The sequence below is a fragment of the Cyanistes caeruleus genome, chromosome 9 (assembly GCF_971803275.1).
Source record: "Cyanistes caeruleus chromosome 9, bCyaCae1.hap1.1, whole genome shotgun sequence".
Lineage (NCBI taxonomy): Eukaryota > Metazoa > Chordata > Aves > Passeriformes > Paridae > Cyanistes > Cyanistes caeruleus.
Genome location: NC_141709.1, coordinates 6,562,905 through 6,581,243, shown reverse-complemented (window position 1 = coordinate 6,581,243; position 18,339 = coordinate 6,562,905). Strand labels below are relative to the sequence as shown.

The following is an 18,339-nucleotide window of genomic DNA, read 5'->3' as shown; positions in this document are numbered from 1 at the left end:
GTGCACTGTCATGGGCCTGCTCAAATATAGCAAATAAAACATCTCCCTGCACAAGCCTCAGCAACTGAGTGTTGATGAACTACAGAGGATTTCCATGTCTCACATCTTATGATGTGATCACATCTCAGCTCTGAGCTTCATTCCCGCTTCTGGAATAAGCATAATAAATCTTACCCCAAATATTGACATTATAGTTCTTCTCAGTTTTCCCTGCAACATTTGTTGCTTCACAAGTGTAGCGTCCAGTGTCCTGCACTTGAGCTCCTTCAATCTGGGCACAAAAGGAAAATCTGGGTTTCTTCTTCCAGCATAATTACTCATGAAATGTATAGAGATAGGGACCTCAGGTTCAAATTTAATTTTTACATATGTCTCCCTGAATATTAATAATAGAGCATGAATCCAGCAAGCTCTGTATCCAGACCACCAGGGTCTCCGACATCCCTCCCTCCTCACACACTACTCTCTGCTGCCCCAGGGAGCCCAATGCAGTCCCACCTCCATGGAGAGTGCAACTCCCCAGGAAGGAAACCCAACACGCCCTGCCTTCCCAGTTTACCTTCAGCACACTCCCATCTCCAGAGATGCTCAAGCCTGGCTTCTCCAGCAAGGGCCGTCCATCCCTGAGCCAGGTCAGGCGGGGTGGGGGCACGGCGCTGCTGTGGCACCGCAGCTCCAGATCCTGGCCCAGCAGCACTGACACGTTCTGCTCCTCACCCACGATGTCAGGGGGAACTGCACCAACACAATCACACACTTGGTTACCTCGGAAAAGCCCTCTGAGACAAGTGAGTACAACCATTCCCCAGCACTGTCACCAGGGGCAACAGCCACAGGTCTTAAATCCCTCCAGGGATGACAATTCCACCCCTGCCCTGGCCAGCAGTGCCAGTACTGACCATCTTTTCTGTCAAGAAATTTTTACCAATATCCAACCTGAACCTCCAGTGGCACAACCTGAGGCTGTTTCCTCTTGTCCTATTGCTCAAACCAAGGGACCTTTGGGCACTGAAGACTTCCCAGAGCAAACATAATTTGGAGTTAAGGGACTTCACTTAGCACTAAGATAAAATTACACTTACACCTTCAGCTACACACAACTTCAGTCTCCTTTATACCACAAACATCACAATAATATTTTTTTTTTACTTACAGAATATCTTCCACACAAAACACACTAGTGAGGTGTCAGCTACAGAGAAATCATAAGAACAGGAAAAAACCCCCTTGAAACACAGATAGAAAGAAAAATCCCCAGTATATAATAATGGGGGAATGCATTCCTTCAAGAAGGAAAAAGAGCTGCTGAGTGAAAAAGCTCATGAGGTAACAGCTAGCCCCAGAAGCTGAAAATGTCTTAAGCTGTTAGTGCCAAGAAGGATACTTGGCTTTAAGGTAAACTCTGGTTTACAGAGAATTTGTCCAGAGATGGCCAAATACAGCTGACAAAATGAGAACTTACATGGCCAGCAAGCAAGTCAATGGGTTCATGACTTAATCAACAAATCATAATCTACAATTAGCTCATGTATCAGGTTTGTGTGGTATCCACTAATTATTGCAGTTATTGGCACTGAGCACTATATTTACATTTGTCCTACAGTTCAGTGAAAATCTCATTATTACACTATTATTTCCAAATCAGACAGTAGAAAAATCTCCTTTTGAAAGGAAGGTTTTCTGTATGGAAATAAAAAAATCCTAAAACACTGGGCACTTCAGCTGAAACTCATTAGCTGCTCTTGAACAGCATCAGGATTTAAGAAAACACTTTTTTTTCCCCCGTTCTAAAATTTTGTGTTTCCACAATCAGAAAAACAAAAGTAACTGAGAAGGCAACTGAGAGCTAATCTTGAACACAGCAAGTCAGCAATTTTCCATAGGGAAAGTGTTCATGGCTGGAGTCAAAAAGAACACAGACAAAATACTGGCCCCCAAAAAGTTGACCAGAACTAAATATAAGAATTTTTGTTGTCACATTTTCTTTGCCCTTTAGTTTTGGGATCTATGACTCCAGACATAGAGGGTATGAGTGCATGGAATCCTGGGGTGAGAAGGGAAGCAGTGGGACCATCTGTGAGAAGAAGGACACTAGGTTAATCACACATGGGAGACCAGAACGTGTCCCAAAGCAATACTTAGGAGACAGCAAGACAGCTCTCCAGGTGGCCTGAAAAGACTGGGAAGAATCGAGCTTTGTGTTTCTTGCCCAGGAAGTACAGAACAGAGCTGCTGATTTCACAGTTTGGAAATAATTTAGGGAAAAGCCTGTTCCCTGTGGATAAGAAATATAGTAAATGAAAAAAAAAAAAACGGTTTCTATTTTTTCTTCCTAAAATTCACAAAGGTCCAGATTCTTTATGAGTATTGTGGAACTGAAAACGGGAAGCTGATCCATTCCTGCAGAAGGCAAATTTATGTCCAAAGACTTTTCAACCAGTTACTTCTCCTCCCAGCTCAATGAATTGAAATATGCTCAAAAGGAAATTGAGTTTATGACACAAAGACACTAAAACATTTATTTCTGAAGGAATGAAGTTTAAAATTAATCTAATTATGCTCATAGTAACTTTAAGTAACCAAGCTGGTTCCAACTCCTGGCTCAGTGCACATTTCCAACAGACCCAGCTCAACTCAACTCCAAATTATTTTCCTCCTGTGGCTTCTTAATTAGATTGCCCTTATGAGGCAAGTCTGAAGAGCCATCAGACTTTTTGGTGACAGCCTCTCTCAAGCTGGTCCTGCAGCTGAGCTCAACCCTGCCCAGCTTCTAATACAACATTAATTTTAAACATACACAACTCCTAACTCTTTTCATTTCCTCCAGCTAAAATGGACAGAGGTTCCAGAAAATAAAAGAGGAATAATAAATATATCTGTGTCACATTACACAGACATACACACCTGTCCTCAAACTCCAAAGGAGACCATGGTATTCCTTACTCTAGACATAAAATGCTCCAGCCTGTATTAACTGACTTCGGCTTGCTTGCCACAACAGACTCCTGGGTTTCTGAACTGCCCCTTCTAGATGCAAAAGTCACCAGGATTTTAGTCAGGGGTACTCTAACCAAGAGAGACAATTCTGAAAGCCAAACTCAGGATTAAATAACTTGGCCAGCTGCCCCTGCTTAGAACTCATCCAAACTCCTAACTTTTCTTGCAAGGTTTTCCACATGGGATTGCTACAATGCTGAGACTGACAGAGTCCACTGACCTACTGAAAGCAGAAGCAAAACCAAAAAGGTGCCTCAATTCCAAATGTCTCTCTACACATCTGGTACTGTAACATCTCTAAAACATCGTCATATTGTTGTTCATCCTCATTTCGCTGCTGGACAAATTCTCTGAGCTGTCTAAGGGAACTCAAAACCTGCTACAGCCACACTCTCTGGCATCCCTGCTGGCACAGCACCCACAGGCTCTTGAGAACACAACATGGGCTGACCTTAGGGACTGTTCCAGTGCCTGAAGAGGCTCCATGAGAACTCGAGAGGAACTTGGGACAAGGGCCTGGAGGGACAGGACAACTAGGAGTGCCTTCCATAGGGCAGGGTCAGATGGGATATTGGGAAGGAATTCTTCCCTGTGAGGGTGGGGAGGCCTGGCACAAGGTGCCCAGAGAAGCTGTGGCTGCCCTGGATCCCTGGACATGTCCAAGGCCAGGTTGGATGGGGCTTGGAGCAACCTAGGATAGTGGGAGGCGTCCCTGCCCATGGCACAGGGTAGGACTGGAGCTTTAAAGCTCCCTTCAATTCCAAACCATTCTATGAATATGAAATGGTATCTGATACAAGTTAGAGAAAGCCCAGGATGAAATTCATACAAGTTAAAAGAAAGCACAGAATCATAGACTATCCTGATTTGGAAGGGGCCCACGGGGATCACCAAAATCCTGCATAGGACATCCCCAATAATCCCACCATGCATCTGAGAGTATTGTACAAATCAGAAGGGAGAATGAATTTACACAAGTTCAGGCAAGAAGATTTCAGAAGTAACTTATTGATCATCTGGAAAACTGACAAACTGAAAAAACACTCCTTTTCTGCTCCTTGAAGGAGACAGAACTGACTGGCTGGGCTCAAGACAGTATCACTACTTAGCACCAAGAGTCCCCTCCATTTAAGCAGGCAGAGTAAGGCTTGGGAACAGCATGGGAACTGCAGAGCTGGATGGGGAGCTCCCAGTACCTCCCTGTGGTGGTCAGTAAATCCCCAGTATAAAAAACAGAGCACTGGCCCCAAGAATACGTCTCACCTGGCAGATCTACCAGGTTTTACAAGCATGTATTTTCTTTCATCATTCATAAATGAGCTTTTATGCATTAAACTTGTAACTGCAGCAGTGAATTTACATTTCTTTAAGGATACACAAAAGGACACATCTACATGCTTTAGTAAATTAGAGTGAATGCGCATATACATATTTTAACTTCCATAACCAGACCCCTCCTCTTCACCTGGCCTTCAGGTGAAGGTTGGGACTATTTTTACTCAGGGTCTGGGCCCAGTGTTTTAAATTAAAAGCTTCAAGAATAGCTCTCAGAACCAAAAGAAAGACATTTGTCACTCACCATAAACACGGAGGTCGATGTCCCTCTGGCTCTCCCCCGCAGCATTGACTGCCACACACGTGTATATCCCCGTGTCACTGAGCTGGGCACTGGGCAGTGCCAGCCCCCTGCCCCCTGAGAGGACCTGCAACAAAACCACAGCACCCTCAGGCACACCCCAGGGTCAAAGACAGGCAAGGGGAGCTCTTAGGGTTCATTTCAAAATGGAACACTTGTTTTGCCACTGCTTCCCAGCATCTACCCGCACTCCAGTGCTCTCTTCTCATCCAGACTTGCGAAAGCAAAACTCTAATTTTGTGCCAGTCCCTAGGGAATTCCTGGCATTCTCAAGCCTTTGCAGGATCTGGACAGCCCTCCCTCCCCTTTCCTCCCACCAGCTTCGAACATGCTGTCACAGCTTTCATCTGCACTCTGAGCTGTCCCCACAGAACACAAATGCCCCCTCTTCCCTTTCAGATTATAAAACTGACTTCCAAAAACCAACCACAGCCTCTCATTATACCTCATTTTATAAGGAGATATTTACCTCGAAATATCTCCTTATATCAGAGGTTGGTTTTCTTTTCTGAATTATTGTTATATGTAATAAGCTCCAGATCCCTTCAGCAGAGGAATTGGGCCCAATTTCCTCTTCTTCCCAGTAAGTGGAAAATTTCTGATGTAAACTTACTAAATATGACATCAGCTGAAAGGAACACTTTATTTCAATATATCTCTGTCTTCCATAGTACAGGAGCTAAACTCACACAAACAACCCAGAGCAAAAGGCCTTATACTATTATTACAAATCCTCCAATTTACTCTCTTTCCATTAAACTGCATTGACTTAAGAGCTTCCTCCCACAACAGAGAACACCACAGAGCAGGATCTGATCCTGGTACCTGGAGTCCATTGCTGACACTGGACACAGGGCTCCCATCCTTCAGCCACGTCAGGATAGGAGCAGGGATCCCTCTGGCTTCACATTCCAGCCTCACTGGATTATTGACCACTACTGTTACCCGGTCACTACTACCAGAGATGGACGGGGGGACTGAAAAAGACCCACAGAAAAAGGGCTGTAACAGCTACATAAGAGTATTAATCACAGTGAAATTAAATAGGCTGCCTAGTTTTGTATCTTATTTCTCTTCTGTTATTCCTGCTGAGCTCTTGTCACATCTTTGCTCATGCTCTTCCCTAGCATGAGCAGGCAGATGACTGCAGTGAAACTACAGTGAACAAGGTATGTGGGACTGGGCCCACAGCCCAGAGGACAGCTGTGGAACCCAGGAACCATAACATAAAGCCAGAAAACATTCCCTCAAACTTTTCTACTATTCCATTTAGACCTTGTGAAAGACGTTAGGAGTGGTGGGGATTAAAGAAAGGAGTTTACCATATAAACCACATAAAGTAAATCCACACACAGAGTGATAAATCGGCCTGGCAGAGCATATGGAAACATTTACCAGGTTGGACTGGAAAACATCTGCCTCTCTGATGACACAGAATAGTGCAATGGTACATCTACACTTACTCTAGGCACACAGTCTAGCAAATGTTGTAGGGCTCTGGTAGAAAGGGAGACAAGAATCATTAAAAAAGGAAGATGTTTCACATACTAGGAGAATCAAAACTCTTCCTATTTGTTCCTACCATTACTAACTTAGTGATAAAGTTTAAAAGTCAGTATCGGACGAAAACTTAGTGTTTAAAGGCACTCCTGCAAAGACATGAGAATAGTGAGCTACTCATACATATCCCCCTTTGTGAAGGGAGATAATATGCATAACATTCTGAACTTAAAATAATATTAATTAATAAATTTAGCAACCTCTAAGAGCCTGTAACTCAAGTTGTGGTTGCCCCTGGATCCCTGGAAGTGTCCAGGGCCAGGCTGGACAGGGCTTGGAGCAGTCTGGGATAGTGGAAGGTGTACCTGGCCATGGCAGGGGGTGGAGCTGGATGGGCTTTAAGGTCCCTTCTAACCCAAACCATTCCATGGTTATGTGACTCTCCTCACTCATGCATATATTTCAGTAATAGAATTAATGGCAGAAAAAAGGCACAAGATTTCATAATTTTTTAATCCTTTCCCCACACATAGAGTTCCTCCTACTGCAGTGCATGCCTGAGAAAGCTACACTGGGGAGAAAGAAGTGAAAAAAATTAATACAATGAAATCTTATGAATTCTAACTAAACTGGAATTCCACCTGCTTCCTCCAGTTGGCCTACCTGGTTCCACTAAGTGTTAAGCCTGCTCTATCAAGCATTGTTTTTAATGCCAAAAAGATCTGTTAACACTATTAACAACAGAAACTGGTGAATAAGACCAGTAGCTGACCAAGGCAGGTGCTCCTGGAAATCTAGAGCAGCCTGCTGATAAATGCAGCACGACTTTCAGTACTTGGCATTTGAACCTGCTCTTCAATAAGGAGTCATTGCTTCCACCAGTAAAGAGGGCAAAATGCTCAAGTTTTGTCTTCTCCAACTCATAAACTCTAAGGGACAATAAACCTGTGGATGGTGAATTCCAGCACCTCCCTACTGTGAGCCTGGAAGGACACCAGCTGAATGAAGCAGGTTCATGGACAGGGGGTCAATGCAATTAGTTCCTTTGATGCCATTAGTCGTGGCTGCAACTACATATACTCTGTTCTAGAAGGGGAAGTTCTGTGTCTTAGTCAGAAAGTTTTAGTTCCCTAGAAAACTCTGGACGTGTTTGCTGAAATTCCGCCACCCCTAAAAAGACGCACGAGTACTGAGGGGTTATTTTCCATTTAACTAAAATAATGACCGCAGCTCTAAGGATTTCCTGGGAATTAATCACTGGGTGTGGTTAATTGCCTTTGACTGTGTCTTGTGCCATCAGTTTTTTCCATGATGGTCATTAAATCCATGGAAAAGCACTGCCCAAAGTCAATAATTAACATTAGTAGGAACTATATACTGTGTGTGCATCTCAGCTGGGGACACTGTGCCAAATTTGGGCCACACTTCTGCATGGAAGACTCCCACAGAAAAGCAGCTACATGCACATGCATGTATCAAAGATAGGAATTTGGATTATAGCCACATCCAAAAGCCACTGAAATCACTGGAAAACCTCCAACTGGGCTTTTGCTCAGGAGCCTCATGTCAGCAAACACCCACACTTCTACTTCATCTTCTTAGACACAGCACATTTTTCTTTAAAACTCTTGGATTATGAAAGAGCATTTGATCTGTGTCCTTTGTCTACTGTGAGCTTCAAAGTCACCTACAACAAACCCCAGCAACTGCCAGGCCCTCTAAATTGCTTAAGTGATATCTTAAACAAAATACCTCTTCCACAAATTCATTCTTATTAGAAATGCCTTCCCTTGGCACATTTTCTGTGTTCAAAACACCTATTCTAATGTAAGTAAGAAAACGGAAGAGTGAAGAGCATGGAGTGCCAGGACAAGGGGGAATGGCTTCCCACTGCCAGAGGGCAGGGTTAGATGGGATATTGGGAAGGAATTCCTGGCTGTGAGGGTGGTGAGGGTCCTGGAATGGAATTCCCAGAGAGGATGTGGCTGCCCCTGGATCCCTGGAAGTGCTCCAGGCCAGGCTGGACAGGGGTTGGAGCAATCTGGGCTAGTGAAAGGCGTCTCTGCCTATTGTCTAGTCTCTGCCTAGTGCAGAGGGTGGCACTGGATGGGTTTTAAGGTCCCTTCCAACCCAAACCACTCTGGGATTCTGTAATCATGTGATGAGTTACACCAAGTCTGTTAAGCGGACTGGAAAAGGAGGAAAGCAAAGGTGGAGCTTGCATGTGTTACTCCCAAGTGTCATAATAAAGGGCAATAGGAAACAACCTCAAGCTGTGCTGGGGGTAGGGAGGTTAATTTGCATACTGGGACAAGTTCATGGATAGGGTAGTCAGACACTGGCACAGCCACCCAGGGCAGTGGTGGGGTCCCCATCCCTGGAGGGAATTAAAAGCCATGTGGATGTAGCACTTGGAGACAGGGGTCAGTGCTGACCTTAGCAGCACTGGGGGAACAGTTGGAGACTCAATGCTCTCAGTATTTCCTAGGTTCCAGGAGTGACAGTTCCATGGTTCTGCACTCACCATGGACCTGGAGGCTGTAAAGTAGCTCTGCCGTGCCCGCGACGTTGGCAGCCAGGCACCTGTAGAGGCCGGAGTCGGCCACCTGCGTGCCCTCAATGTGCAGCACCTGTCCCCTGTCACCCAGCACACGCCCATCTTTGGACCACGACACGGCTGTGGGGGAGGAATGGGGACAAATCACTGACAACTCCAACAAACGTGGCACCACAGAGCTGTTACACCACCCACCTCAGCTCACACGTCAACGTTTAACAGTCAATAGCAGTGTTAATCGTGATTAAGAATAGTAAAATGTAACAGAAAATTAGGAAATGGGAAGATTTGTACAAAAATACTATGCCCCACAACTCAACAGGAAATTTGGCACTATCATCCACACACCTCATATATTTAGGGAAAAGTGTTCTGAAACTGAGAAATTATCACACAAAGAAAATTATAGGAAATTTACTTATCTTACACCAAGGTAAAGAACAGCTGTTTCAAACCACACAAAAACACAAAGGCATCCCTGCCCATGGCAGGGAAATGGAAGGACATGAGTTTTCAGATCCCTTCCAAACCAAACCATCCAGGGATTCTATAATAAATATCAAATTTTTTTTACCTTTTACCCTAAATTATCACTACATTAAACTGAACTACCTGGGGCAAAGAATCATTGAAAAACTGAAACTAAAGAACAGAAAACTTGGTGTTACTGCAAAAGAAAATTTTATAGGAAGTTGACAACCAAGAAAATATGCAAATTTTGCAACTCAGTCAAAAGATAGCACCATCCAACAGGGCAATGGGTCACTGAGGCTTTGCTGGCACCACTTTACTACTCAGATGAAATTATTGCTCTTGGAAGGATTATGTGTAATGCAGAAGGGGTTTCGGGCAAAGATTTACAACTCTACTAAGTGCTCTGGCCTGACTGATGGACAAGACTTGCACACCACTTCTCTCTTTTCCAGTGGGATGCTGTGCTCTCACTTTCCTGACTTGTTATATCTTGACAGTAAGATGTGCCATCGCATCACACCAGGGGTGACCAAACTGTTCTTATTGCATAAATTATCTGAAATACATAGTTTTAATTGTTTGTTCTAAAATAACTCAGTATTTGGAAGATAAAAGGAGAAAAAAAAATTAAAAGGAGTGTAAAATAGATACAAAGTTCTTATGCTTTTATAACATTTTATTTCCTAATTTTTTAACTTTTTTTATGCAAGTATAAATTATTCCACAAAATAATACTGTGAATATATTCCTTGTGAATTAATTCTTAAAAAGACAGAAAAGGAGAAGCTGGATGCACAGCTGAAATGTAATAACACCTTTCTTCTGAAAATGTTGCTGTAATCAGCATGAGAATAATTTGCTATATTAGATACAAGCTCTTAGTAACTATTCCCCCTGGTTTGCTCTACAATAATTAATACAGAAAATTGCTCTCATAATAATATATAATTTTATATCTTACCAGCTAACAAAAAACACATTAAAAAAGTCCTAGACAGGGGCACACTTGACAGGAACACTCAATCCATGAGTATTTCAGATCTGCCTTACACTAAAAAATACTGAACTGACAGGAGATCAAAGTGGATGTGTTTAAAGCTCATTCAGTAGAAATCAAGTGGTGCTCTTGCCTGTGGACAGGGCATCACAAGGGAATAGATTATCCTTGTGATATGTTTTCACTCATTTATCACTGGGGATCACTGAATTCTTCAATCCTTCTGACATGCCAGCCCATACATGGACATTTCTCATTACACACAGTTTCTACCTGGTTTAAAATCACACAATTAGCTCCATTACATTACATATCTATTATTTTCCAAAGACACATGAAAGTGAAAGTCTTTATGAGATGTTCCCCAAGGTGCACATGGGTACCTGGCAGAGGGTTCCCAGATGCTTTGCATTCAAGATGGATTGGATTGTTCACCACCACCGTTTCATTTAATATTTTTCCTGCATCTTTCAGACTGGGAGGTTCTGGGAAAAGACAAAACCATCAGGTTTTCATTAATTCAGCCACCCAGCTAGCAGAGCATCCAATCACAAAGTCACGAACCCATGGAGAAACTTCGGGCAATGAGTTGCACAAGCTTCCACTGCTGGGTGACAAAGGAATTTCTCCAGAAAGTTCATCTCTGAAATGGGAATACTCACTAATTATATAATCACATTAGTGGTAAGAGGAATAAAACATTATTTTTGTTAATTTTCATTTTTTTCAGAACTTAAAAATAGATTTGCAAGTATTGGGTACACAACACAGAACAGCACTTCTTTCTTCTGGAAAGCTCCTCACTTCACCTGGTGATAGTAAACTGAGTGGTTGTAGACAGCTTTTACCTTCTTGAAGTTCCAAAATCTCAAATATGAGAGAAATGCCAGATAATGACAGTTTGAAGATGAAGACTGGCAGCAAAGGAAAGCTTTATGAGCATGGGACTGACACTGAAATTAGTTGTGATGCAATTATCACAGTCTGAATGTGGCTCCTCTTTCTAAGTCCCATCCACAGAGACTCTGCAACCTCTCCTCACTTCAATTTAACATTTTCCAGTTATTGGCTTGGTTTGGCAATAAAAGTCAACAGAGCCATACTCTGTGAGAATATTGCCACTGTCTATTTCTGTACTTCATGAGGGTTCCCACACCTCCTTTGAGGACTGGGTCACATAAGCAATGCACAATACTTCATGACCACTTCTGAGCCAAATATTCCTAAATCATGGTGAGAGCATTTATTAAAAATCACATGCAAACAACAACTTCTTGAGTTTCCCTGATTCTTTTTATACTGTTTTTATCAGCAAAAGAAAATTCCTTTTAAACAGGCTGAAAAGTCCCCTCACAAGAAAACATTCCTTTCTCAGAAAAGTTATTCCTGTAAAAATTTCCTATTCCCCAGGGTCACGGGGAATACCAATATCCACAAAAAGTTTAGATGAAATTAGTAATGCCAGTGGTGCTATATCACACATTGCTTCAGAAACACAGAGTACCCTTCTGAGGGGTGGGTTAGTAGTAATGTGTTTGGCTTTTTGGGATACCTGAGCAGCAGAGGTATTTGGAAAGACATTCATTTATTCATTTGTGTCCTTTGGTATTACAGGAGTGAGGCCAACCCCTACAAAAGCCAGCTTTTCCCCATACTCCTTACTAACCGAGTGGGACAGAGAAAGAGAACTGAGAGGTGGATGTGCAGAGTCAGGAGAAAAGCCAGAGCAAAGTGAGCCAAGGTGCAAGAGCTGCATGGACAGCCCCATTTGGATGCATTACCGTGCACATGGAGCCAGGTGTGCTGCTGGGCCTCCCCCGCAGCGTTGGTGGCCACACAGGTGTAGCGGGCGGCGTCTCCAGGCAGGGCCTTGCCAAGCTGCAGGACACGGCCTGAGGCCTCCAGCTGTTCCCAAACACAGAGAGAAGCCGTGTGACACTGCTGCCCCCAGCACAGTCACTTGGCAAGAGGGCAAGCGGACACAACCAGGCTCATCCCTCCCAACCCTGGCTCATGGAATGAGGAAACTGCTGGGTCAGAGATTTCAGTGTCCCTGGACAGCAGCATCAGGAGCTGTACACGTGTGAGAAGATCTGGTTGGCGAGAGGCAGGAAAGGAGAGGAAACTGCAGGCAAGGTGCCAAAAACTGCTCCAGCCACAGGAAATCAAAGCCACTGCAAGCACACACTCCTGGACCATGTGAGCACTGGGAAGGGCTCTTCATGGAAAGGCAGGATCTCACCAGAAGAAGGGAATTACAGGTAGCTGCTGCAGTAATTACAGAACAGCTCAGCTAATCCTATCTTACAGGGATGAGTGGCCAGAGCCACCTCACAATCAGCAGATAACCATTTGACCTTGAAGGGCAAAGTACAACTGGAAGGAGACAGATTCTGAATTTCCAGTCACAGACTCTCCTGATAGTGTCTAGTGGGATTCAGTCTACTGAACACTGATATTACCTGAGACACCACCCCAATCAGGTAAGAAGCCCCCCATCACTCTGCAGGATGGCTCTTAAGCCCTTTTGTATCACAGTGTGAGAGAAGGAGAAGGAAAAGAAGCACTAGCATGTGTAACTTGTGGCAATTACCTTCCACGGTTTGGATCCCATAAAAGAATCATGCTTACTCTGATATTTCCCCTGGCTGTGTTTACTGGCTGTCCATCTTTTAACCAGGTTATGGAAGGGCTGGGGATGCCACTGGCTATGCACTGCAGCATCACAGGCTTGTGGAGCACAACTGCCCTCTCGGAAGGCCCAGATGATTTAATGGCTGGAGGAACTGCAAAAAGCACCAGAAACAAATATGATGCCACATTTAAACATGTACATTTCAATATACAAAAGTATATTGAAATGTATCCCAGAGCTAAGCGCAGCTTTACTTCTACTTCCAGATCTAGTGGAAGATGTCCCTAGCTATGGCTGGTGTCCAACCCAAACCATTCTATGATCCTATTTCATCTAATCTCCTCTCCAGTTTTCCAACCTGCTAATACAAATAAACAATTATAGAAAGTTTGAGCACCTTCTTGCCAGCAATTTGAAATAAAAGCAGTCTGCTGCTTCCCACCCACCTTGAGTAACCTACCGTGCACTGTAATATCAAATTCCTTTTCATGTTCTCCTGCCTTGTTTGCAGCCACACATTTATAGCGGCCGCTATCTGACACTTGAGCTTGAGAGACAACAAGTTTCTGTCCATTTAATAAGACCTTGTGTCCAGCTTCCTGTCCAACTGGTTGACCATCTTTGAACCATCTACCAAAAAGAAAGTTCCATTTCAGTTATCAGTTAAAGTAAGATCAACAACAATCATAAAACATGCACAGTTCTCTTAAACAGAATGCCTCACTACCTCTGTTTACATTTCTAGTGAAGTCTGGAAGTGTCAAACTGTATTCCCCTTGTGTGACTGCCATGGATTGAAGAGCTTATCAGAAGGGAGTATACACACACGCACACACACATATATACATATACACACTAAAGACAGTGTCAGAAGGGTGACAGCAGATACAACCAGAGGCAGAGTGAAGCCACCAAAGCAAAAGCAATCATGGGTGTTAGAAGAAAAGGGCACATTAAGTTGCATTAGCAAAGGACTAAAACGTTTTGTCTGATCTTGTTTTCTATCCTCATCTCCAGGACATGGATACTAGCACAACAACTCATACTACTTTAAAATGAAACCCTGATATGTTGCCAGGTGAGTGCCTGATGGTGCTATCAGTTGAGTCAGGAGTTTGCCCTTTACTCATTAACCACCACTAATTAATACAGATGGCTCATAAAGCTCACCTAACCAACCTGCAGATTTATTTGTTTCTTTCTACTGTCATACCAGTGGCCCTTACGTGATAGTTGGTGAAGGTGTTCCTCTTGCTGAACAATCCAGCTCCAAAGGGCTATGGAGAACAACAATGTAGTCCAAGATCTCATCCGCACCTTCCACAAATGGTGGCACTGTAAGAGAGAAAAATCCACCAACAGAAACATTTACACATCAGAACTGTCAAAAAAGTCTCTCTCAAACAGCACTGTTAAACGCACACTGAGTCATTATGAACTACTGTTCCTTTTTGAAGAGAAACATCTGCCCAGTGACATTCTGTGGCTCCAAATCACTTCTCTCACTTTTTTACTGTTTCTTGTTTGGTTAGGTTTTCCAGACTCTGTCAGAACAACCTTGTGAATGGGTGGGAAGAGGGGGGCATTTTAGCACCCTCCCTAAGTAGAAAGAGAAAACAAAGGTGTAGAGGATCCTCTTCCAGGTCCTCTTCACCCTGTCCCATCCTCTCTGGGAAGGAAGCACTGGCACACATCTCCTCCACTATGAAGACCAGTGACATTTACCTGCAGAAGCAGAAGGGATGCTCTGCATCTGCATTCAGTATTACGCTCAAGTGAGCAAAACCTAAAAATCAGTTCCTTACAGTTGTCTTCCATGTCAGGCGAAGACCTCAAGACATTCAGAAGGGACTGCTGAAATACAGTGTGGTAATGGATTCAAGGGATACAGAAGAAAAAGTATTTTTTTCAGTATAAGGTTCAAAACTTGCACAACACAAATTCAGAGAAAGATGTCCTCGCCCAGAGGCAACTACTAAGAGATATTTTTAATGGATTTCTGTGATTTTTTTCTCTGAAGATAAGAAGAGGTTACTGAGAATAATATTTGCCTACCAAATGCACTGGAAAAATTCTTCAAGAACTAACATGAAAGTATAAGTCTTCAACTGTCCTGTAGCCCTGGACAGAAAAGTTGTGCAGTGCCCAGGTTCAGCCAGATACAGAGCACAACTAACTGATCTTAATATATTAATATCAACGAAAATAAAACCGTAGGTTTTATGGAACTTTTCCATCTTAGATCTATGGGAACCTGATAAATCTGCAGCTCACACACCTAAGATTTCAACGTCATACTTGATTTCTTGTTCTCCAGCTATGCTTGTGGCCACACACCAGTACTGGCCCTGGTCAGCCTCGACGGCATTCAGGATCTCCAGCTGCTTCCCCCCAGCCAGGATACGGAGCTTGTCACTTGCTTTCACAGGAACTCTATCTTTTAACCAGGTCAGGAGAGGGGGAGGGTTGCCGGCAGCCTTACATTCCAGTGTCAGGGAATTCCCAGCAATCACCTGCCTGCTCTGGGCTGTGTCAGCATCACCCTCGATTACTGGAGGAACTGCAGAAATGAAGAAATATATTGCAAGCCATTAATTCTGTAGCCAGAAAATGCATTAAGAGAAAATGGGTTTGTTACACCTACTCTGGCTCCATCTGCCATCATGTCATGCACAGTTTCATGTGAGAATTTGCTGCTGGGACAAGGCAAAGCAGAGAAGACAAATGATGCAGCTCAAAATTGACCAGCTCTATAAAACAGAGGATACGTAGTACCTTAAGAGGGAAGAACTAGACAAGGACTTAAAAGGAGTACACTAAAGATCCCACCCAGAGTGTTCTTTCAAGTAAGTATTGTTTAGCATGCAGATGTGAGATAGAGAATGAATATATATGGAAAAGAAATAGCTGTATAGAAGAAAGCATGATACCAAGGCAGTGAAGGGAGGGCAGGGTTAGATGAGGTATTGGAAAGGAATTGTTCCCTGTGAGGGTGGTGAGACCCTGGCACAGGATGCCCAGGTAAGTTGTGGCTGCCCCTGTGTCCCTGGAAGTGTCCAAGGCCAGGCTGGATGGGCCATGAAGCAAATCTGGGATAGTGGAAGGTGTCCCTTGCCCATGGCAAGGGTGGGACTGAATGGGCTTTAAGGTCCTGTCCCTAAACCAGGACAGGTCTTTTTCAACCCACACCATTTTATGATTCCATGAAGCTGCTGGAGAGTCCCATAAAGCAGAGAGTCTAAATCGCCCTCTACATAGCCCTGTCAACAGAGGCCAGAATTTAATCACAGCCACTGCCAGGCTGCAGAGGCTGAAAATCTCTTCCACAGCTGTTCTGAAGAAGCAGTAAGGTAGTCCAGGAGCTGTCCCTCACCGTAGACATCCACATGGAACAGCTTCTCTGCAGCCCCTGCAGTGCTGCTGACACGACATGAATACCGGGCAGAGTCTGACACCTGTGCCCGAGGGATCTGCAGGAACTGCCCTCTGTCCACGTACAGAGCCTGGGGGCTGGAAATCACACGCTGTCCATCCTTGTACCAGGTGATGGTGGGCACAGGGATTCCCTTGGCTTCACATTCCAGATTTATCAGGTTGTTGAAGAGCACCGATACCTCTGTGGTAATGTTTCCCCCTTTAATACTAGGGGGAACTAGTTCAAAAGACAAAACAACAATATTAAAGCCTTAAACTACAAATATGTGCAGATTTAAACAAAACATTAGAATGCTGTAAGAATAAAATATCTTCATCAGCCTTCCTGTTGTGTTTTGTTTGGTTCTTTGTCCTATAGAGCTCATCTATCACCTGAACAGTCCTTCAAGGTGCACAGGGTGGAAAGCATGAACATAACAAAAAGCCCACCAGGCTCCAATATGTGACAGATTGGGAGAGCTGGGCCTCCATGCCTCCTGCAATGCATCTGGGCAGTCCTCTTCCCTGTCTTCAAAGAAAGAGCAATTCCTGGATGCCTTCAGAGAATCCGGCAAGATCCCAACATCCTCCCAGCAAGGATGCTGCTATTGAAAATACCAAACACACCCAAGAGCCTCCACAACAGTAGTGGTTACTGCTCCATGCTCCAAACTTTTGAGGATGAAGTCAGTTACTTTCAGACTAAGCATGAGCTTAACAGTCTTGCTTTATGCTCCTATTTTTGAAGCTTTTTGGCCCATAGTCATTCCCCTTGGTCTCTAGGCAGCAGGACTCGGATTTTTCTAGCAAACAAACTCTTGTGTAAATCAGCCAATATAAAGAATCCGTAAATCTCTAAAGAAGCAATAAAAACACAGTGCAATTGGCAATGACTAAATTTATGGCTGCTGAAAGGAACAGACACATCTGGCAGACACATGACTCCTCTGCTGCCAAACATACTCAGTACATTCACAGATTCCTCTGACTTCCATAGTGGTCATTGAAAACACCACTGCAGAAATGTGAAGCAAAGTGTCTGTGAACAGATGGACTCCCACCTGAGACAGGTCCTGCAATTATCAAACCACAATGAAATATTTACTAATTAAACATTTTTTTATCAATAATCCCAAATCCACTGAATGAGCTGAAACATACCCAGTTTAAAGGCAACTGCACTTCTCTACCAGAGATGAGGAATGGTTTTAATATGGTGTTTTGGGAGAATATCAAAGCCAAAAGCAGGACTACACAGCTAAAACAAAGTAAGAACTAGCAAGAATTAGCACTGAGGTTCTATTCTTACTCTGTGGGCTTCTATTTATCCACAAAGGACAAAAGAGAAATAAAAAAGTAAAGAAGTTCTATTCTGCTGTCACAAACTCATCTTTCCTGAAGAGCCTGAAATAAATCTACTCATCTGTGAGCATTTTATATGAGGGGAAGGGGTAGAAGTGTTTTATTCCTCTAATCTCAGAAGAGCCACAATCCACTGCAAGTCCTCTGAGCATTCTCTTTGTTCCTGATAGAAAAAGGTATCACCACAGCAGCCACATTCCTGTGCCCGTGGGTGCTCTGTGCTTCACAAATGACCCAGATGAAAGAAATAATGCACATTAAGTTCACAGAATCACACACAATGTTCAGGAACAAATTCATAGCAAGGGAGGACTTGAGACCTAACAAAGCTCTACCCATCACACTACAGGCACAAGAATTTCTGAGTCTCATGAAGCACAGGCTGTATCCTGGCACCAGGATAAGAAAAATAAGACCAAATGTGTATTTAAATCAAAATCTTATTAATTTACTCCTTCTTGAGACAGAGCAAAACAATAAAGACAATGTGATAATAAAAATTCAGTTGAAACTAAGAGTAGAATTTGAAAACATCCTTCAATATTTTTTGCTTTCACTAATTAGAAAAAGAAGCATATAAACAACATTTCAAGGTGTTTTTCCAAGCCTGTGAAGGCTACAAACATACTTCATACATACAAATACTCGAAAAGGTCATTTTGTGAACACGTGATTATTAACTTAAGTTTACACACAAATTTTTTAGTATCAGAGACTTAATTTGCATTTGCCTGAGTATCTCCATTCAAAAAGAAACTTTAGGAGTA

At 43.3% G+C, this 18,339-nt stretch overlaps 1 protein-coding gene across 1 annotated transcript in view; it reads right to left on the bottom strand.

Moving 5' to 3' along the window:
- The window catches only part of HMCN1 (hemicentin 1), a 172,970-nt gene that overhangs the window by 67,200 nt on the left and 87,431 nt on the right, over positions 1-18,339 (bottom strand). Inside the window, exons 31-42 of the mRNA XM_023931592.2 lie at positions 16,170-16,448; positions 15,075-15,356; positions 14,023-14,131; positions 13,257-13,426; positions 12,793-12,947; positions 11,943-12,066; positions 10,545-10,646; positions 8,658-8,810; positions 5,459-5,610; positions 4,577-4,700; positions 560-735; positions 175-271 (exon numbers count right to left, since the gene is read on the bottom strand). Coding sequence (XP_023787360.2) covers positions 175-271; positions 560-735; positions 4,577-4,700; positions 5,459-5,610; positions 8,658-8,810; positions 10,545-10,646; positions 11,943-12,066; positions 12,793-12,947; positions 13,257-13,426; positions 14,023-14,131; positions 15,075-15,356; positions 16,170-16,448 — 1,923 coding nt within the window. The remainder of the gene's footprint in view (positions 1-174; positions 272-559; positions 736-4,576; positions 4,701-5,458; positions 5,611-8,657; positions 8,811-10,544; positions 10,647-11,942; positions 12,067-12,792; positions 12,948-13,256; positions 13,427-14,022; positions 14,132-15,074; positions 15,357-16,169; positions 16,449-18,339) is intronic.